This window comes from Rhamphochromis longiceps, linkage group LG15 (assembly GCF_057381845.1).
Source record: "Rhamphochromis longiceps isolate RC_006_pf linkage group LG15, R_longiceps_female_GT1.1, whole genome shotgun sequence".
Classification (NCBI taxonomy): Eukaryota; Metazoa; Chordata; class Actinopteri; order Cichliformes; family Cichlidae; genus Rhamphochromis; species Rhamphochromis longiceps.
The window spans coordinates 42,893,433-42,915,253 of record NC_140571.1 but is presented as its reverse complement, the minus strand read 5'-3'; the positions used below and the strand labels follow the sequence as shown (position 1 = coordinate 42,915,253).

The 21,821-nt window shown below is 43.2% G+C and overlaps 1 protein-coding gene across 4 annotated transcripts; it reads left to right on the top strand.

Annotated features, from left to right (window-relative positions):
- The first annotated feature begins 916 nt into the window (after nt 1-916).
- kdm4aa (lysine (K)-specific demethylase 4A, genome duplicate a) lies at nt 917-21,513 on the top strand. 4 transcript variants are annotated; one of them, XM_085381375.1, is made up of 22 exons: nt 917-1,046; nt 2,934-3,098; nt 3,757-3,932; nt 4,019-4,133; nt 4,767-4,960; nt 5,263-5,312; nt 6,311-6,414; nt 6,534-6,671; nt 6,781-7,016; nt 8,196-8,461; nt 8,830-9,224; nt 9,654-9,750; nt 9,932-10,116; nt 11,091-11,295; nt 11,749-11,825; nt 13,086-13,141; nt 13,789-13,897; nt 15,601-15,789; nt 15,896-16,066; nt 17,104-17,223; nt 17,607-17,699; nt 17,800-21,513. In XM_085381375.1, exons 2-22 carry the CDS (start codon nt 2,961-2,963, stop codon nt 17,938-17,940), a joined length of 3,255 nt encoding a protein of 1,084 aa, XP_085237501.1. In that variant the 5' UTR covers nt 917-1,046; nt 2,934-2,960; the 3' UTR covers nt 17,941-21,513. The 4 variants fall into 4 exon arrangements, with proteins under 4 accessions (XP_085237501.1, XP_085237500.1, XP_085237499.1 ...); XM_085381374.1 differs by having other exon boundaries at nt 9,651-9,750; XM_085381373.1 differs by having other exon boundaries at nt 8,830-9,248.
- The last annotated feature ends 308 nt before the right edge of the window (nt 21,514-21,821 follow it).

Genomic DNA, 21,821 nt, shown 5'->3' with positions numbered 1-21,821 from the left:
TGCATTAGATAGAGGAGTTGGAGATGGATATGGCCACAGGCAGGAATGATTTCCTATGTCGTTCAGTGGTGCATTTGTGTAATCTCAGTCTCTCACTAAACGTGTGTACTCCGAGGTATTTATAGTCCTCGACGATGTCCACATCGACCCCCTGGATTGAAACAGAGGTCACAGGTTTCCTGGTCCTGAAGTCTACAGTCAATTCTTTGATCTTTATCACATTGAGCTGTAAGTGATTCTCCTCACACCGCGTGCCAAAGGAGTCAACCACAGCCTGGTACACTGTCTCATCAAGCTCACTGATGCATCCAACCACTGAGTCTAAGGCATCATGGGTTCTTGTACTTATTTAGAATGGTCTGTAATCAGTATACATCCTGATTATGCAATTTTTCCCCCTTGCTACAGCAATTGGGGATGCATATAGACTGTGCAACTCCTTGATTACTCCAGCAGCAAGTACTTTTTGTCGGTGGAACCACCTGTCGTCTATAACTGTTGGCACAAGGCATCTTGATCAGGATGATGTAAAAGCTCAAAGCTCATTTACTTACTAATGCTAGTTGTATTTCCACACAAAACACAGATTGTAACTGATCTCAGTGGAAGCCTACCCAGTGGCTTCTTGCCTCACAATCTGGTTCTCATCAGTTTACCATCAAAGGCCAAAGGTTTATCCACAATAAAAATGTGAAAAAATGAACATAAAAAAAGCTGCTGGCCTCTCACAACCGTGACATTAAAATAAAACATCAGAATCTCTTCAACTTACTTTTAATATCTCAGAATGGGAAACAGGTGTTTCATCAGCTGAGCTGTCCGTAATCAGAACAGCAGGAGGCGTGGTCTGGAAACACAGGGCGTTGTGATTAGCTGGGAGACTATGGTAGCCCCGCCTTCATATGCGCTGTGTAAACAAACACACACTGGGCATGCGTCACTGTAATAATGGAGGACTGTCTTTTCTAGCCGGACTGATGTTGTCCGTATTGCAACTCTGTTACCTGTGATCGGAGAGCAAACAACTCCCCTTCATTTCAGCGTGTGTAAGTTAAAGTTTGTCACTTGTGAAGCGGCTCACTTTGAGGGGAGCAGAAATAACTGTTAAGTTTGCGCATGAGAAACTAACGGTGAGCAACAAGCCATGTTTGCTAGTTGGTTAGCAGCTGTCAGATCTCCGAGTCCGCAGCACTTCTGCTATTAACTTCTACCAGTTTTGACGGTAGGATCTGCGCTGTCCGTAAATGTTGGCTACTTAGTGGTTACTTTTGAACATTAGGGTGTTTTTGATTTTTGTTGACTTAACTTTTAATTCTCGGGTCGCAGAACAAGCTATGCTGCAGATAGCATTTTAGCTAGCGGACTAGCTAAATATTTTTCCGAGGAGATGCGCTGTAAGTGGGCTACCACGTGTGAGTGACGTTCTGCTGAGCCAATCACATGCCGAAGATAAGACTGAGTCGGGACTGTGTCCAATCACAGAGGATCTCCGAGTCTTCCAGTAAAGTCCGTTAAGACAGAGTGCAGCGTTGCCTTTAGCTAAAAGTTGAGTATGTGTGTAATCGGAAATCGATTTTTGTGATACACATTGTTCAGTTAAACTAATTACTTCGGGAGTTTACGTTATTATTCTGTTAAAGAATAAACTAATCAAATATAGTTTATTGTGTGTTATTACTAAAGGTGGAGGCTTGGTTAAAGTTTTTTTTGAATTCACAAACCTGAAACGAGGCTGTAGATGGTGTTTGGGATCCGTGTGTTTATGTTCTGGTCCCAGTCTGGGTGGATGTTTTGCTGGGAGTGCTTTTGACTGAGGAGAGGTTTTCAGTTTTCATGAAGTTAGGAAAATGTTCACAAGCAGACAATAATGTAAAATCACAGAAGTTATTGCTGCGATGCTTGGTATAGTTCAACTTGGTGATATGTCCGAAACTGTGTTTGTTGATATAATTAATTATCACGAGAAGTCTCAAATAAGCATTTATTTCTAGTTTAAATGCTTCAAAGTGCGAATTGTTACTGGGTGTGGTTGTGGTGCCTTTGTTGAAACTGTAGTGCCCAGCACTGCTATGAGGTTGTGGTTTATTACATCCTGTGTAGAGATTTTAATTTGAATTATGATTATGGCTTTTAACAGTTATGAAAACAAGCTAATCAGGATAAGATTACTCTTTTTTTTTCATATTCATTTGAAGATTTTGTTTTGTCTTTGTAGTAAAATGAGACCAGATACAGCCTCAGGTCAATGCAATATTTTCAGAAGTAAAAGTTGCAGAAAGGATCTGTAGCATCATTAATGTTTGTGTGTGTTTATATAAAGCATTTTGGTTGGTTGTTAGCTTCAGCTCTACTTAGTTCTGTGTGTGGAGACCAAGCATCTCTCCTGAGGTGTGTGAGTCTGCTGCTGTCTGGGCCTTTTTTAGGCCTTGTCTGCACCCAGAGAGATCCCACTGTGGAAGCTGTGGGCCAGCAGGTATTGACAGTTGCTCTTGCGAAACGGCCTTTGTGGTCAAAACACCCACTAGTCAGGCAACAATCAGTCCCTGTGAGCTTGACTTTTTTATGTATTTATGTAGTTTTTTTATTGACTTTTCTTTAAAGTTAAAGGGTATCATCTATAAACAAAGAAAAAATTTTAAAGGCCATAAAAACTGGATATTTGACAAATTAATGACTTATCACAGTAAATAATTGACCAGGCTGTGCAGATTTTCACTTTGTGTGTATATGAATGTAGAGCACATGATTAAAAAAAATGCATAGCAACTAACGTTAATAAAGAGCAACATCAGCTAAAGGCAAGTCACAACAAAGAAACTGAGTTACTCCCAGGATGCTCCCACAGATGCTCCATTGATGCTAAGCGTGCTGCATTGTCTGAATGTATGCTTAACTGTCAGGCAAACAGACATAATCGTGTTTATGTTTTCCAGAGTTGAGGTCACAATAACACTCCCAAGATGACCACAGACACGCCAGCCCAAAGTGTGGGCTGCAGGGTGATGACATTCACCCCCTCCAAAGAGGAGTTCAAGGACTTTGGACGTTACATTGCCTTTATGGAGTCACAAGGAGCGCACAGAGCTGGGATGGCAAAAGTAAGTTGCTTCTGTCTTTTTGTCACTTTTTGTTTAGCAGAGCAGAGAAACGCTGCGAATGTCTTTGTACCACAGCTGTTAAAGACTTTTGAACCAAAGCACAAAGTCAGAAGCCAGTCGTTTCCTGTTCATTAGTGTTTAGAGGATCACATCTGAAAGTTTGCTCTTAGTGTGAAAACATGAACCTAACAGGAAGTTAGGTTAACTGGTCGTGTTCAATGTTGACATATTCAGAGTTTTATCATCCTTTTAGTTACTTTAAATAGTTTCTTATAACATTTGTGTTGCCATATAAATGTTCTGAAGAGGCAGATGTAAGAGGAGTCTGAGACTCCTGTGCTATTGTTTAAAGCTAACATGCCTGTAAAGTCACTCATTAAAATAACATAACTTGTGCACTGATTCATAGCCGTACTTCCTGTGTCATCTTTACATACACACAATGGTATCTGTCTACACAATTTCCATCAATTGTTAAAATATGTTAAAAAAAAAAGAAAAAAAGACTTAAGACAGGAAGATAAATGTATTTTAAATAATAATAATATCAATGATAATATGTAAAAGGGGTGAGAAATTCAGTGTGATACTAATTCCAGAAATTCACTATTTTCCTTCTGCTGTTGCCCTGAGTTTCTCTCATCTGTGCTCCTTGCAGGTTATTCCTCCTAAAGGCTGGAAACCCAGAAAGACTTATGATGATATCGATGACCTGGTGATTCCCGCTCCCATCCAGCAGGTGGTTACCGGCCAGTCAGGACTATTCACACAGTACAACATCCAAAAGAAGCCCATGACTGTCCATGATTTCCGCAAGACCTCCAACATGGACAAGTCAGTTTACTCAATGAAAGTTTGCATGAATGGGTTTCAGCGACTGTGACCTCTGCTCAGTCTTCTCTGAATATCTCTCTCTGTAGATTCTGCAGCCCACGATACGTGGATTTTGACGAGCTGGAGAGGAAGTTTTGGAAGAACCTGACCTTTAACCCTCCACTTTACGGTGCTGATGTCAGTGGAACGCTATACGATCCAGTGAGTGGTGATAGGCTGCATACATGGAACTTAAATATATTAAATTCTGTTTGTGGTAGACAGGTGGGGTTGTTAAAAAATGTAGTTTACACATTCCTCCTGTGCCAGTGTTATTACCTGAGTATTTGTGATAAATCGTTGAGCGATAGAATCAGCTGGCTCTCAGAGAACCTCTCTTCCGGCGCCTATCTTCAAGTTCAGTGTCTTGACTGCCGTCTCTGTTCTGCAGCCTCGGTGAGCTCAGAGCAAATGAAGCAGCTCTACCTGTTGCAGATTCGGACTAGTCTGGCACTCCAAGATCAGAAAGATTACCGTTCCCAGCTGGGGTCCAACGAATTGTAATCTCTCATGGAAAGAGAGAATCTGTGGAGGAACGTGTGGATAGAATTGAGGCAAACTGATGGGAAAATACAACCACATATTATACACTGGAGCTAGCTTGTTACTAGCTGCACTACTAAATTGATAAACTGGGATGCGGTTGTTCTCATAGATTAAAAAAAGAGACTTTTATGTTCACAAACTCACATCTTTCTTCATTCCTTAGTTTTCCTGATCAGTTAAAGGTAAATCAGTTTCACACATACGGTTAGTCGTCCTGACTTGCAGCCTGTGTGAATCCTTCCTCTGCAGGATGTGACTGAATGGAACATTGGTCGTCTCAACACTATCCTGGACATTGTGGAGAATGAGAGTGGCATCAAGATCAAGGGTGTCAACACGCCCTACCTGTACTTTGGGATGTGGAAGAGCGCCTTTGCGTGGCACACAGAAGACATGGATCTATATAGCATCAACTACCTGCACTTTGGAGAGCCAAAGTCCTGGTAGGGTCACTGACAAACCTCACCTTTGTTTGAACGAGTGAATATTAACACATATCTAGTTTTTGTATTTAGCAGAAGTCTGTTTGCCAAAGCAGCCAGTTTACAAAACAGTTTAGAAAAATCCTTTAAAAATGTCTTTGTTTGTTTATTTACTGTTGAAAACATTCAGTTATTGTTTCTGTTCATGTAGTTATTACTTAAAGTGAAGCAGGGATCTCATCCACCGATTGGAGCATTTTTGACTCTGGTGTAAACGTCACAATCACCTTTTTCAGTATTTCTGTACGTTTGTTACTTCTTAGGTACGTCGTCCCACCAGAGCAAGGGAAACGTCTGGAAAGGCTCGCCAAGGGTAGGTGACAGAACCCTTATTGTTGTCTTTAAGCTGCTTGATCACAGAGTCGATGCCTGAAGTGACTTCAGCTTATTATGTGTAGATGTATGAATCCAATCCAATTTTATTTATAAAGCACTTTAAAATACCCAGCACAGGAACAAAGCGCTGTACAGAAAATAAGTTAAAACAATAAAATAACAGAAAACAGCAAAATAAATAAATAAAACATAAAATTAAAACAAAAACAAGATAAAACGGCATCGAATCACCTAAAAACAACTGAAATAAAAATAAAAACCAACATCTCACGTGGTGTCAAAGGTCAGGGTAAAGAGGCGGGTTTTCAAGAGTGACTTAAAAACAGGTAAAGAAGTGGCCTGTCTGAGCTCTAAAGGAAGCTCGTTCCACAGTTTGGAGCTGCTACAGCAAAAGCACGATCTCCTCTAAGTTTACGCCCAGTCCTGAGTACATGCAGGAGCAGCTGATCAGCTGACCTGAGAGAGCGGGTGGGTGTATAAGGCTGTAGCAGCTCAGAGAGATAAGATGGAGCTAGGCCATGGAGAGCTTTTAAAAGTAAATAAAAGAATTTTAAAATGAATCCTAAAAGAAATGGCAGCCAGTGAAGTGAAGCTAAAACAGGGGAAATGTGCTCAAACTTTCAAGTGCCAGTTAAAAGACGAGCTGCGGCATTTTGAGTAATATATGATGCGCTGACCCCAACATGAAGTGCATTACAGTAATGCAGCCGAGTGCTAACAAAGGCGTGGATCGCTGTCTCAAAGTGCTGCCGCGAAAGAATTGGCTTTATTTTTGCAGCTGCCTGAGGTGAAAGAAGCTCGATTTTACCACTGCCGTATGAAAGGGGAAGTCCAGTGTACACTCAGAAAGCACCCCAGAGACTGTAACGGCAGTGATGTTTACATATCCCACATAACTGTTTTACACTAAACCATTTAAATAAAAAGAGCCAACGAGGCCCAACTGCACCGCTGCTGATGAGATCCTGTTTCCAGGTTTCTTTCCAGGTAACGTCCAGGGCTGTGAAGCCTTCCTGCGCCACAAGATGACTTTAATTTCACCATTCATCCTGAAAAAATATGGCATACCATTTGAAAAGGTAATCTTTTATTTAATTTGCGTTGTCTTACATGCAACACTAAATGGTGATGAACAGATAAGCAGAAAAAATAAAATAAAACATTCATCTTATACTGATCTGTGTTGTTCTCGACTCAGGTCACTCAGGAGGCCGGGCAGTTCATCGTGACGTTCCCGTTTGGTTATCACGCTGGTTTCAACCACGGCTTCAACTGCGCCGAGTCAACTAATTTTGCCACTCAACGATGGATCGATTACGGCAAACAAGCAACGCTGGTACATAACGACGTTTGAACGGCACTGAGTATAACTCCACAGCTGGTTTATTTATAGTGAAGTGAATTCTTATCAACTTCGTAGTGTGTTAAGAGTGTTTTCCTCTCAGTGTTCATGCCGGCAGGACATGGTGAAGATCTCCATGGACGTATTTGTACGCAAGTTTCAACCTGAACGTTACAAGCTGTGGAAGGCAGGGAAAGACAATGCTCCCATCGACCACTCCAAGCCCACGCCGGAGGCCGCCGAGTTTCTGAAAGAAGACAAAAAGATCGGACCTTCAAAGGAGAGTCCTGCTGAGGTGCCATCCGAGGAGCCCAACACTGCTGTCCAGGAGGACAAAAGGTCTGATTTATAGTCACTACTAACCCACTGCTCCTATATTCACGGAGTTTTCTGATACGGATGTGAACCGGTCGTAATAAATCATTGTTAAATGCTCAAAATCTTTACCCAAACTATTTATATGGCATATAAACCAATTTTAAGTACAATAACAATAATCAGCTAAAGCTAATTAGTTGAATTAAAACATGCATCCACCATAAAGATGAAAATTTGAGTCACTGCAGATTTGCAGATGTTCTCAGCTTAAAGATTGCAGTGATTCAGACTGTTTCCAGTACAGAGGTGGTTCTGTCTCCACTCAGAGGAGCAGCACTGACACAAATCTCTTTAGGCTCTGCCAGAAGTGATTGAGCATAGGCTGTGACAGATTATGTGATTTGCTCTCACATGTCAGCCTCACTCGGAGTCAGCTAGGGGTGGGGGAAAAATCGATACTGTGTAGTATCGTGATATTTTGTTTGCTAATAATGTATCGATACAGGGACAGCAGAAATCGATATTTTGTTACAAACAACTTTTTCTCTGAAGTCAACATGCTCTGCAGTCAGAGCATGTTGACTTCAGAGCACGTTGATCCTTTTTCTGAGCAAGAATCCTGACATTCCTTCACTGTCCAAATGTGTTTAACTTTTTTTTGGCAGCAATAAACATGACAGTTTACTTATTTTAATTTAAGACATGTTTTATTTTAATTAAGTTTAAAACTTTTTTATTTAATGTAAAGTTATATTTTTTTAAATTTACTTTCAAATTCTTCAGTTGCTGAAGGGGCTGCATAGTTTTCATAAATTGCATAGTTCAGAATAGCTGTAATTGTACCAGATGGTTGCATTCAGTTAAGTTGGACTAGACTGTAATACAAACCGTTCAGTTTGTCAACAATAAAACTGAAATGAGAGAAAGACTGAGTGCGAGACTTTGATATTAGATAAAATGAATATTGATAAAGTTTACCTTTATGTGCAGAATTTAAATATCGCAAAATATTTTTAAAAAATCGCAATAATATCGTATCGTGCGTTAAGTATTGTGATAATATCGTTTCGCGAGTTGTATGGTGATTCCCACCTCTAATGTCAGCCTCACTCGGAGTTGTTAGTTTGTTCGCGGCAGTCTTTGAGAAACACGGTTTAGTTTTGAGTCCTGTCCAACATGTCTTCGATTTGCTCTCCCAAGTATCAGTCCAGAGCCTCACACTGGGACTAAACGTCAGCTTGAAGCTGTCAAAGCCTCTGAAGATGTCAAACCTGAGCTGCCAGTGGCGGGGGTGGAGCCAAAGGAGGCGGAGGTGGAGCCAAAGGAGGCGGAGGTGGAGCCAAAGGAGGCGGAGGTGGAGCCAAAGGAGGCGGGGGTGGAGCCAAAGGAGGTGGAGGTGGAGCCAAAGAAGGCCAAGCTGTCACGTAAGGAGTCTCCAACTAAAGTGACCAGCAAGGCAGAAAAAGGTACCTCAGACTTCACACCAATGTTCCCTCACACAAACTCCCTGAGCCGACACTTGGACCACTGTGAGCAACAGCAGACGTGTGCACTGTGGTCATGCCAGCATCCAAGTTACATGTTTATTAAAATAATCAAATTACAGCGTTTATGTTAGACTACTTTTAACTGCTTCAGCCCACTTACAATTAAAATTTTAAAGACCTCTTGTTTATGACCTGTGCAGCATGTTAACACTATTGGAAGTAAAAATAACTTGAATATGTGAAATAAAGTGAAGATTATAAAAAGACTCTGTGGCACACTGAACCCATGTCCTGTAAAAGTTTGGGGGCAAAGTGCTAGTCTGTGTATCTCAATGAATCTCTTTCAGACACAGTGAAAGTCAAGGAGGTGAAGAAGGAGAAAGGGACCAAACCCCAGCCTAAAGCTCAGTCCAAAGCCAATGCCAAGAAAACTTCAAACAGACGAAGTCCGCTGAAAAAAGAGAAGAACTGCGTGGTGGCTATGGAGGTCTTTCCTCCCGAGTCCACTGAGAACCAGGTGGTTTCTCTGGGCGCTGAGGAGACCGCTGGAAGCGAGGAGCCTCCACTGGACAACAGCTGCAGCAAAGTGTTTCAGAGGACGCTGAGTCCCGCAGACGTCCTGCACGTCCACAGCTATGCCAAAGGTGACTACGGCGACGGAGAAGTGCTGTACAGAGAGGAGAAGACGAGTGAGGATAGCGACCATGAAACCGAGGAGGACAACTGTCATGTTGGCAAAGCAGTGAGTGGACATGTATTTAACATTGTAAGTTACCCACTGCTGTAGTTTTTGCACTTTTCTGGCTTTGTCATTCCAAGATGTGTGATCTTTGTACTGTTCTAAACATTTTCTCCAGTCTTTGGTTCGTGTGTTTGTCCAAATGCATACATGCAGCCATCAACACTCTTTGCTACTTTCCACGACTTTGAACATTGAATAACTGCATTACTTTAACTATACCATCGCTAACTAAGAATTCTGGTGCAGCCCAGTCTCGTCATCTAGTGGTGTGTAAGCCTTTTTTACTTTCATGCTCAGATATTATTAATATAAAAACACCCTAAAATGATGAAGGCGCAGGCCTCTGGAGAATGATGCATATATGGTGCAAACATGATCAACTGCAAACTAGCTGTGTGGCCTTTTGAAAATGCTGTTTCTCTCCAGCAGGTGGCAAAAGCGATGGCAGGACTTCGAGACTTTGAGACTGACCTTGGGCAGCTTCCAGGACACCATCCACTCATAAAAGACGGCATGAGTGATGAAGGTGTGTCTGAACACTTTAAGGTCCCATTATCTGCATGTAGTTTATATTTGAGAGGTAATTAAGCCACCTTTGACTTCAAAGCCAATAACAGAATTAGATTAGTGAAACTAAACAAACCAGGCCTCTGTCATTCCTAATGCTGTTTTAGCTAAATGTGTTGTCTTTGCTTTTTGTGCCTCAGAGACTCCAGAAGAGCCGCCCCCAGTGGAGGCAGGGGGTGTGGAGGGTGAGGGCTGGGCCAAGCCTCTGGCTCACCTGTGGCAAAGCAGGCCACCCAACCTGAAGAAAGAGAGGGAGTACAACCAGCGAATAGGCTCCAAGCCTCCATACTGCTCCATCTGTTTGCTCTTCCACACGTACCACCAGGTAATTCGCAGCAGAGCAGACCTGCTCCTCACCAGTCCACCGAGACAAAACCAGATATGGTACAGGCCCCCGCAGCATCTGAACATGCAAGTAATATAGTGTTCTTTGGTGAGATGAGCCAAGCCAGGTGAGGTTTGCTAAAAGGGATTTTTATCAGAACAGTTGCATCATGGGAAGTTTACACTGTTTTAATTGGTCCAGACTGTATCTTCTGATACATCACAGTACAGAGTAAATCCAGCCTCACGGCAACTTCATTTACCAAACTGCATCTACATGAATTCAATGAATGTACTTGGTAGTGTTGGGCCATATGTAAAGATTTCCCACCGACACCTGTCAGTCCAATAATCAACGATGGGCGATACATTCGCGCACGCGCAGACTTTTTGATGGGCAATGTAATCATGCACGGACTGATTTGCCCGTTTACAACACAGAAGTTCAAACATGGACGAACTAATTTCCCCCCCAAAATTAGGGCTGTCGTTGATATGTTCGTCCAGTCCAACTCTCGTACTTGGCATTGATCCTCTTTATGGCTGTTCGTGCAAACTTGAACAGACTCCAGATTTTCCATTTTAAACAAAAGTCCGTCATCTGTGAAATCTTCAAACGTTCCATTCATAGACTGAATGTCGTGTCATATCATCTATATTTACCTTTTTCCTCAACTATTTTCCCTTCTTTCATCCTACAAACATCTCATCTTCAGTACTGGTTTCCAGTCTGCTAATATTAGCGCTGTACCTTAATGTGTGACTGTTTTGCTTCTTAGATGTTTGATTGATCATAATCAGGTTTGAATATGGAGCGACTCCAAAAATAGTATTTTTGACAGCTAATCAGGGCGCGCAAGATTACGGAGCATTTAAACCTCTGCGGCTGAAGATGAAAGCAGTAAATTGTGTGTTTCGAGAGACAAACAGCAACTCTTAACAGAGTCCACATGTGTTTGTTGTGACTGCTGTCAGACTGAGTGTGCGAACAGCATCGACACGCACGTGGTGGTGGCCGGGGAGCGGATGCGAACCAAACCTCTGATTCCTGAGATGTGTTTCACCACCACCACAGAGGACGACGCTGAGTGTGAAGAGCAACCGGTCACTCCTCGTCTGGAAGAAGATGGAACCAGTCTCCTCATCAGTTGCTCACAGTGCAGCGTGAGAGTTCATACATGTCAGTACACGCATGTGCGCCTGCACACACACGCACTCCTCAAGTAGGAGTGTTAGTTTATATCTAACCTAGCCTTGTTTGACATATGAGTGTTTTCATCAGAGGCTTTTCCTGCTTTAAAACGAGTCTTTAAGTGTGACCACTATACGCACAAATGATGTTTCAGCGAGAAGAAGAATTTTTGTTTCAAAATAGTTTATCGAAATGACCAGAGAACAACGAGGAATTAAATTCAAAGAACAAAATAGAATATGAAGTCTTTTACGCTCCTGAGTAATCATTTCATTACGAGTTTGAACCGATGCAAAGGCCAAACAAAACAGAGGACATTTCATACACAGCATTTATCATATCATCAGTTATTAATCATGTTATAAAAATGGAATCATTAAAGCTTTTCATAGTTCTTCAGTGTTTCACTGACATCTCAAAGTTTGCATTTCTATCTTCCAGCCTGTTACGGTGTCGATCCAGCCAGTGTGAACAAGGAGTGGAAGTGTGCACGCTGCAAGGCCAACGCCATGACTGAGGTCAGCCAATAATTGTGGCTGTTTTTACTCTGTATTGAGCCGTGCAAGTTAGCATGAATCCAGTTGGTAGTCAAGGGATTTGTTTCCTAACGGCTTCTAAAAGTGGAACTGTCCATCCTGCTTCTTCACAAGTCCCACATTCCAAATCATGAAAAGATATTTTACACAATCACTATTTGCACCATTAACGTGTAACATGAATTACATTAATTAACGTGTAGTGTTTTTTTAAGGGTGTTGAATTATATTAATTTAGTAGATGTGATGGTTTTACAGTTACCTGTTTTCTACACCAGAGAGAAGAAAAGCGTCACTTTTTACAACTTGTAGGCAGATCATTTGATACCGTTGCAGTTACAAGCAAAAGATTACTTGCCTAAAACAATCAGATACATCAGTTTATAATTAGCTTGCATCTTGATAATGTACTGATATGCACCACTGCATGAAACACATTATTATAAATAGAGACTCGAAGGAGAGACTGCTTTGAGTCCATTAGATTTATACTCTAACACTTTGGTAGTGCAGGGTTACTGAATGAAGAAAGGATTAGGCTACTAATTACTATTTATGAATACAACACACACACACACACACACACACACACACACACACACACACACACACACACACACACACACACAAATAAAGCAGTTATCTCCCCCCTGACCCGTCATCCTGGCTCCCCGTTGCCGTCCCGTCCCCAGGCAGGGACGATATATAGACAGAGGGAGATGGAGTATTTGTTATTTATTCATCAGGATTGAAATATTTCTGCCTACATGTGTGGTTGTCATGTTTGATCATGTGATTAAACACTGAATTAACTGCCTCGTTCATCACAGTTTAGAAAATAAATTCAGTGTTTCAAAAATTCATCACGGAGAGGAAGAAGTGTGTGTGCAGTCGTTTTCAGGTTTGCACCTTTTCTTGAGCTCTGCTGTGACAGAACCTGAAACTGCTGCAGGCTGACTTCATCACAACTGTGTGAACTTAATGTGACTTGACTGTAACAGATGTTCATTAATATGTAAAAGACGAATACTTAAGCTGTAATGTGACAGTGAGGAACTTGAACAGATCCATTGGGTCCCTAATTTTACCTCCCACGTGTTTGAATAAACTTTTAGATCAGACACATTGTGTTTGATATCTCCAACCACATCATAGACATTGATTTATTAAATCCATATTTAGATGTTAGCTACCAGATGTTCTGTATTTTCATCATTTTGATCATCTCGCTCTTTTTTGTAGAATTGCTGCCTGTGTTCATTGAGGGGCGGAGCTTTGCAGAAAGCCAACAATAACAAGTAAGTCATTTAAGATACATTAGTGAGTGAGCACATCTGATCATGTGGTGCATCTCGAGATTAAATTCTGTTCTTAGAAACAGAAATCCTCTTGTTTTATTTTCCTCTCTTTCTGTCAGAGAAAATGCAGCAGGTAGCTTTTACCAGCCACATGAGATCTCTGTCTCCGCAAGAAGTTGAATATAATTCAGGGCCTGGCCAAGAAGCCAGGTGGTAGGAAATCATGAAATTGGAAGGATAAGAGCGTGCATGTTAGCAGGAACTGAAAGATAAATTCAAGGGGATTATTCTTGAGTAAATCAGGTGGGGATTTTGTCAGTCTGTGAGACGGTTATTTTAAAAAAGAAAACATTAAAATGTTAAAATGAGTTGCTATCTTGGTGCCTGGAGGCCCTTATTACATCTAGACGGCCTGCAAGTAAAGTGTAAGTGGGGAAACGTGGGTGTGATTCAGTAATGGACTTGACTTCATTGTTTTGTGTGATGATGCGCACAAAATTGAGTCCCCTGCCATCTGATTCATTTTGCTGTATCTTTGCTTGGATAATTAGAACCATAAAAACAGATGAAGAAAACAAACAACATCAAACTGATGCTGCCTGTGGTCGGGTGTGACCTCTTTGTGGGGGTGTGTTTGTGTGTTGCAGGTGGGTACACGTGCTGTGTGCGGTTGCTGTGCTGGAGGCACGCTTTGTCAACATCACAGAAAGAAGTCCTGTGGACTTGAGTGGGATCCCACTGCAGAGATTCAAACTGGTAAGTTCACATTTTTATGAAGAAGGAAATTCGAGTCTGAAAGCTGCTAATTAGAGTGAAAGTGCGGCCTCCAAACAAACAACGTGAACAAAACAAAGATACCAGCAAGTACAAATAATGTCACGAACAGAGAGAGAAGCTGAAATCTTAGGACGTTTAACACTTCCTCTACACAGATGACAGCAGTTTATCATTAGTTATATCTCTTTAGAAGAAACACTGTTGTTCTGAAGAGATGACACTAAAAAGTGTGACACGGGTTTCTTTATGTAGTCGTCTGCTACAGATTGTGATTAGAAGCATTTCAGGACCCAGTACAGACTTTAAGCTGGCGAGGTGTGATTGCGGATGACGCTCAGGTGCGTCTGGACTCTGGCCCAGCGACAGGGAGGTGTCAGTTCAGGTGGTCGCCCGCGTATCCATCGGCGCTGGTGACGAGGTGGGTCCGGAGGTGGCGGTGCGGCAGGTGTGGCCGTGAGCCGAGGCTCCCAGACGGGTTGGCGGGCGGCCGGTGGGCAGGCCTCTGGTGGAGGTGAGGCCGGTCTGGCCAGCATGCCGACTTCAGGCTTAGCAGGACCCTCGCACGCCCCGACCTCCATCTCCGGCGGGTGAGGTCCCTCGTGCGCCTCGTCCTCTGGCCCCAGCTGGGTAGGTGGTGGGGGTGGAGGTTGCTCGGCTACCCTCCTTCGGGGAGAAGAAACCGGGTCGGGCCACTGCCGGGCACCAGCCGCTCCTACCCGAGGAGTGGGTACAGGTGCAAAGACAGGTTGGCTGGTCTCACTCTAGGGGCCGGCGCGGGTGCACTCCCACACAGTCGAGGGTCGCGGGTGTGGGTGGCGTCGGCCAGGACCCAGTCTAAGCTGCAGTTCTTCCCATTGTTGCCACCTGCTCCCTCCACGTGGTCCCCATTTGGGCCAGCTCCTCTCCTGGCTGGCCCAGTACTGGGTCGGGCGTGCCCCCATCCTGGGTTTTGGCACCCCTGGAAACGACCCACAGCAGACCTGCCCACACATTCATGCTTTTCAGCATTTACTTTTATTTGCACGGTTGCTGTGACACACAGATGGCTGCAGCTTTGCAGCCACACACACCAACAACATTGACAACAGACAGGACCCAGTACAGACTTTAAGCTGGCCAGGTGTGATTGCAGATGCCGCTCAGGTGCGTCCGCCTCCCCTGCAGCAGCACTGCAGACCACGCCCCTCCACAGTCATGATGCAGCTAGATACAGTACAGTTGTTCGAGATAGCAGAAAAACAGCTGTGTTACGGTTAAACTCTAAAGAGGTTAAAATATCTTAGATTTCCTGACAGTGTAGCTCCTAACATGATGGCACATAAGATGAATTCTGTATGTTGGTAGTAGTGCTTTCATGTCACCTGCTCAGCGTCACTTTGTTATCAACCAATTTACTGATTTTAGGATATTACTAGGGGGGACTAATTTTATGGCGTACTTGCAGACAGTTCCTGCTGTTAAATACCAAGTACAAGGGAGCTTCTAGTGACACGACAGTGTCCCTGATGTGGCCGTAACTGTTCATATGTTTGAAATGGAAATGTGTGAAAGAAGAGGGAAGATCTTGGAGATGAGTTACCAGGTACATTTAATACTTGGTATGAGGGCAGTTTGTTCCTTGAAGTTTTGTTAATAAAAAATAATTTCATAGACTAAAACGAATTTTCTTTCACTTCAAACAGAAATGTTACTACTGTAAGAAGCGGATGAAGAAGGCGTCCGGCTGTTGCGTGCAGTGCTCTCACGGGCGCTGCCCCACCGCCTATCACCCCACCTGTGCGCAGGCCGCCGGGGTGCTGATGCAGCCAGATGAATGGCCGTTTGTGGTACACGTTACCTGCTGTCGACACAAAGGTCCCGCTCAGATTGAGGTAAAAAACAAACAAACGTTATTTTATACCCCAAACTTCCCCAAATATCAGATTTATGAAGCCGTTTGCAGTCGCACGCATAAAAATACTTTTTTCCCTTTGACAGCGCAATAAGGCAGCCATGCACGAGCTGACCGTGGGACAGAAGGTCATATGCAAGCACAAGAATGGGCGCTACTACCAGTGTGACGTGGTGCAGCTGTCCAAAGAGACGTTCTACGAGGTCAACTTTGACGATGGTTCTTTTAGCGATAACCTTTTCCCCGAGGACATCGTGGTACGTTCCACTACCTTCTACGTCTTTTCATTTTGTAAAGAACACAAAGTGGTTAAACATACTCTCAGGGAGTGGTCTCTTTAATAAAGGAGACCACACAGAATTTAAATAAACTTAATGTGAGGAAATGTCGATCAGCTGTCTCCAATAAGCTGCCTGCTGGTGTGGAGAGGCTGAACCGCCCTCTTCACAACCTGACTCGCTGCAGCGATGGCGTCCCATTACTGTACCGCGCTCAGAGCCAGTGAGCCGTTAGCTCGTTCACAGGTGTTTGCAAAGGCTGGTTTCATGTGGCAAAGGGACCCAGTGTCCATATATTGTGTATCCTTGTAAACAAGCCTAGATGTCGACTTTGTACAGCAGTTAGTTGGCAGTAACATCCCAGCGTCAAAACAGTGAGTCGCAGAGATTAGCTAACAGTTTTAGCTTAAAACCGGCAAAGCTGAAACTGTTTAAAGGAAGTTAACGTAAAAAAACCTTAAATTCAGAAATGTTGCCAGTGTAATACAGTGGTGTGGTCATGATGAAGATGATGAAGACGCTGGGCAGCCTCCTGGTTAGCCTGTGAAACAACAACCACTCGTTGTGAGACTGTGAAGCTGGTATGAGCCATGAATATGAAGCAAACTGTGCTGGATGTCAAAGGCGATGCTCGTGTGTTTGCTTTCTTTTAGCAGACATTTGTTCAGACGTGTAAATGCACGTCGACACCCTGAGTTATCCACAGCGTGTGTGTCACTGCAGTAGACGGCAGCGGTTTAACCCTGCACTATATTTGGGATATTTTCACAGCTTGTCCCTGCAGGCAGACAGTTCATCCACCTGTGCTCGCCTTAAAGCCACCACACACCTTTGACAGTCATGTTACACAGCAGTTCCTGATTATAAGCCTCTGGAGTAATCCAAACATCATCTAGTGCTTCACACTTGACCCGAGCATCAGAACAGCTGACACTGCCATATTTCATGTCAGGTTGCATCAGATATTTATCCTCCTTTCACGTTTCTTTGAACTTGGTTTGTTTTTTGCCTGTTAGAACCGAGACTGCGCTCAGCTTGGACCACCGCCGCAGGGTGAGGTGGTTCAGGTGAGATGGACGGACGGCCTGGTGTACGGGGCCAAGTTTGTGGCAGCTCACGTCATTCAAATGTACCTGGTAAGATTTTTTTTGTCTTCTTTCTCCAGTTTTTAATCATGTAAAGAAAAAACTCTTCAGTGTGTAACAGCAGAGACGGGAACGCAGGCGGGAACCATTTCTGACTTCCAGTAAGGAAGGATGCGTTCGCTGGCGAGCACATCTCCGTCATGCCTCGTATTTCTGATTGGGGAATATTTTCAGAGTAGGTTGGACGCGTAGTAAGAAATCAAAATGCTTTACAGCTTCACATAAAACGAGTCACCTGCTCGGCTTTAAAGGCAGTCGTCTTCTGGCTGTTCCTGGAAACTTCTAGTAAATCAGCAGCAGATTGCAAAGACGTTGTTCAACAAGCTGAATGTTGTTATCTGTTTGTGTCCTGACTCAATGTTTCTGGACTGCAGGTGGAATTTGAGGACGGATCACAACTAACAGCCAAGAGAGATGATGTCTACAGTCTGGATGAAGAACTCCCCAAGAGAGTTAAAACCAGACTGGTACGTTCTCCCGTCTGTCCCATTCAGTGTTCCTTTCAGTTTACTTGGAAGTTCATCAAAATGAAGAAGCACTTTCAGTGACGGTACCATCTCTTTACAGTCGAAAGCATCGGACATGAGGTTCGACGGGATCTTCGAGGAGAAGGAAATCATTCAGGAGTCAAAGAGACAGAGAGTAATCAACTCCCGTTACAGGGGGGACTACATCGAGCCTGTGATCTACAGAGCCATCATGGAGTAACGGCCACTTCCTGTCTGCCCACCCACTCACCAGCAGCACTGACAGACTGAACTGTGCTCACTGTACCTTAACTTAGCAGCTAGCCGCAGAGAGAGTGTAGCTCCAGATGACTTCCTTCAGGACCCGCTTTGGACTGTTCTCTTTTTTCCTCTCCTGTCTGTAAGTCGAGGAAACTGCAGTATTGTTTCATTCAGTTTTTTCCACACAAGTCCACAGACGGGCTGAATCCACGCCCGGCAGCACGCATCAGAAGGAAGCAATACAACAAAAAGCATTACATCAGTCAAGTAGCATTTTGACACAAAGATGTCAATTTAAAAAAATGAGGTTTTGAATCTGCTCTAAACATTTCAGTCTCCTTAGTGTTGATCTAAGCTTAAAGCAAACTCAGCTTTATTTCATTTTGTCCTTTACCATTAGTGCCTGTGATACACTGAGCCCGGCAAGTAACAGGTCAGCAACTTTTTATACGCTCGGATTTACAGTTTCTGACTGTCTGAGTTCGTTAGAACGACCAGCATTGTCCAAAATGTTCACTCTTAAATTTCACTTGATGATTTATTACCCTACACTCGACTGTTGTAGCACAGGAACAAACACGCCTGACTGCACATCCTGTGTTTGCCACTGGTCCAGTTCTCTTCTCTACAGTAGAGAAAAACCAAAACACTCAACTGTTCCAACAGTTGGACTTACTGAAGGAAGGCGTGTGGAAGGGGCTGGTGCTATATGTGCACGCCAAGATTTCCTTCACAGAAATATTTCCCCAGTTACTGGTTCTTAAATATGTGGTAGCGTCACTGAAGCCAGGGCCACAGCAGTAAGGCAGGCAGCTTCTGAGGGGGGAGGCTGAGCACTTCCTGCTCACACTGAGAACGAGCATCACAGACATACTTCTCGTCTTAAAGGTCATTTATGGAGATGTTTAACATTAAGTGCAGAAATCTTCCATTTTTGCTGACAGCAGCAGCTTCTTTGAGGGTTTTTGTGTTTAGAGTTGAAACTATTGCAAAACGATTGTATTTTCAGAATCAGCTGACGGCTCACACCTGCTGTTAGCTGCAGCAGTGGAAACGCAGAGACATCAAACATCTTAACGTTTACAGTTAATTATTTAAGGAGTCTGATCGAAGAGCTGAATTAACTTTATTCTTCTTCTACCAGTTACTCAAAAGATCAGTTGGTTAACTGATTGAGCTTTTAAAAACTTTACCCCTGAAACTTGCCGGGTTTCAAACTTTGAGGAGGTTAGACTGAAATACTGCCATGCTAATCTAATTGAACACAACTTGCTTGCACGCAGCAGCGCCACAGTGTTACAGAATGAACGGCACCCCCTACTTCACTAAAAGTGGATCAACTTCATAAGAATGTGCAAATTTGCCACAAACCATCAGACTTCCAGCTTGTGAGGCTCATGTACTACCACAGATTGTGGTCAGAGGAAACCATTTGTTTCCTTAAATAGCGTTTCAAAGATGCAGGAGTGACGTTGAAGAGTCGGGACAGTTCCCAACCTTAGAAGGTTCTTCAAGCTGTCCTGATGGTATTTTTAAAGGTTTAGAGAAACTGTTGATCTGTGACGTCTGTGACAGAAGCCTGAACCGAGGCAAATGTTCACTTTAACAAGCAGGTGATCAGACCTCGCTGACCGCCAGATTTCTTACTCGGGGCTACATTGTTGCATAATGTAATTCATCACTCGTTAACAAGCTAAACTAGCCAATCGGTTGATCTTCTTCCATTTGGCATCCACAGATGTAAATGATTTGCAGAGTTGGAGAATTAAATTTCCCAATGATGACATTTGGAAAAATCCCCAACCCCCCCCACCCCCCCACCCCCACCCCCCTTTAACCCAATAGAAACAGGAGTCTATTAAGCCACAGTGCAGGTTACACAGTTACTCTCACTGGCAAACCTTCCAGCACATCTGGACTGGTGTTCAGTCCAACGACACTCTGATCACCTCTTTGTCAGGCGATCTTGTTACAAGGAGATTATTTTAAACTGCAACCTCAGTGTTTATCTGTAGTGCAGCTGGAACGCCCGAGTTTCTGTACCGAGACTTAATCAGTACTTAAAGTACCAACAAAAACTTTGCCTTAAATCTGTCAATAACCTGTATTTCTACTCTGATCAGACGACTCCTAATCTGACGGGTTTTAGACACATAGTGAGCATTTTTATGGCGTTTCGAGTTCAGTAACAGCAGTAAACTAAATGTTTTCCACTACAAGTACTTGGGGACAAATAAACAACATATCAGTGAAGTCTGTTGATTCTCCAAAGAGCCTCTTCCTGTGGGTGGACTTTGGTTTCATTGGACTGCAGCTGGTAGTCCTCGTTCAGCTCTAACATCCTCAGTGAGCTTGATGTAGTGGCACATGAACCAGTACACCTTCTACTGGTTCTGGTGTCCCTTCAGCTTGCAGTAGGTCGTCAGCAGCTGCAGTCCAACAGCAAAGCTGGAGTCTGTCAGCAGGGTGACATCCTCTGTGGAGGAGCAGCGCACTGATATTTAGTACAACAAGGACCCTGTGAAGGCGTCAGGAAGGGAAAACAAGATGAACCGTAGCAGCTGAACTTCTTATAAGGGCGAGAGGACTGTCCCAGTACAGGTGGCAAGAAAATAAATTCAATGCTTAAATTTGTCAATAAATATACTTGAGCAACACGACCACGTAAAGTTTGTATGTGGAAAAGACTAATAAGTGTAATATTTCAGAGTTCAGAGGAGTTTACTTTGATGCTGTTTGAAAGAATCTCCCTGTAACTTTTCCCAGCATTCCCGGCTGCAGGATACAGAAACTGATGACCTATTTCTCTTTGGGAGCGGTGCCATCTAACTCACTGAAATTGCCTCCTTGTCATTAACTGCATTCCTTCACATTTAGCAGAACTGAAATTCGCTTTTTCATGTTTTTACCTGCCTATTTATTAAAGGTGCTTTGAGAAAGCAGCCTCTGCGTTAATAAGAGTCTGCAGTGACCCTGCAGCCGTCGAGGTTGCCGATGTATGTTCTATTTTTTCTACACTATAGAGATGAATTTTAAAGAGTCCATTTGGATTTTTAATGCGCTTTGTTTCCTCTCTCTCCTACTGAAAACTGTGCTTTGCACTTTTATTTAAATTTGCGAGGACATTTGAACAGCTGTGTGCTAAATTTGTTAATGTTTAAGAATGTTAATTGTACATTTATAAGATGTCTTATGGATTGTGTGCTCCCCTCCTCCTCCCGGCCGAGCCTCGGGCGTCACAGAGTTCGTCTCCATCAGGCCGGTGCAGAATGAATTTGTTTTATTCAGAAACTATCAAAAGAGTTTTACGAGAGCGAGTGGGGACGGGATTTTCTTTCAATTCTATTTTGTTGTTGTTTTGTAAAAGCTGTTCTGTGTAAATGTCATTTTAAGATGTTACCTGTCGACACAGGAGAGACCGGTCCACTCTCGTCGTCTCCTCTTGAAGGAAAATATGAAAATACTTCCAGATTATCATCGAAACATTTTGTAAAAAGTCATGTGTTCGTTTCAGTAAAGAAATCTGCTTAAGCACCAGTTGTCTGTCTTGATCTTATCCATATAATTGAGGTAAGCCGTTTCCTGTTTCATTACTAAATGACTTCCCCTTCACTCTTGCTGCTGTCCTTCTGTCACAAATCGCTTCCAATACTCGTCTCTGAGTTTGCAGATGTAACTGTCTTTGTGCTGAACGTCCAATGACCCAACAACTTTCACTTAAGTTCAGACTCAAATTTTAAAGCCTGAAGGTCCTCGGGCAGGTTCCTGTCCTGTGATGTAAGGACGTTTATGTTAATATCAGAGCCTGGTTATTATAGTTAAATAAAAACTACTATTACTACTAAAAGTAACTAAAATAAA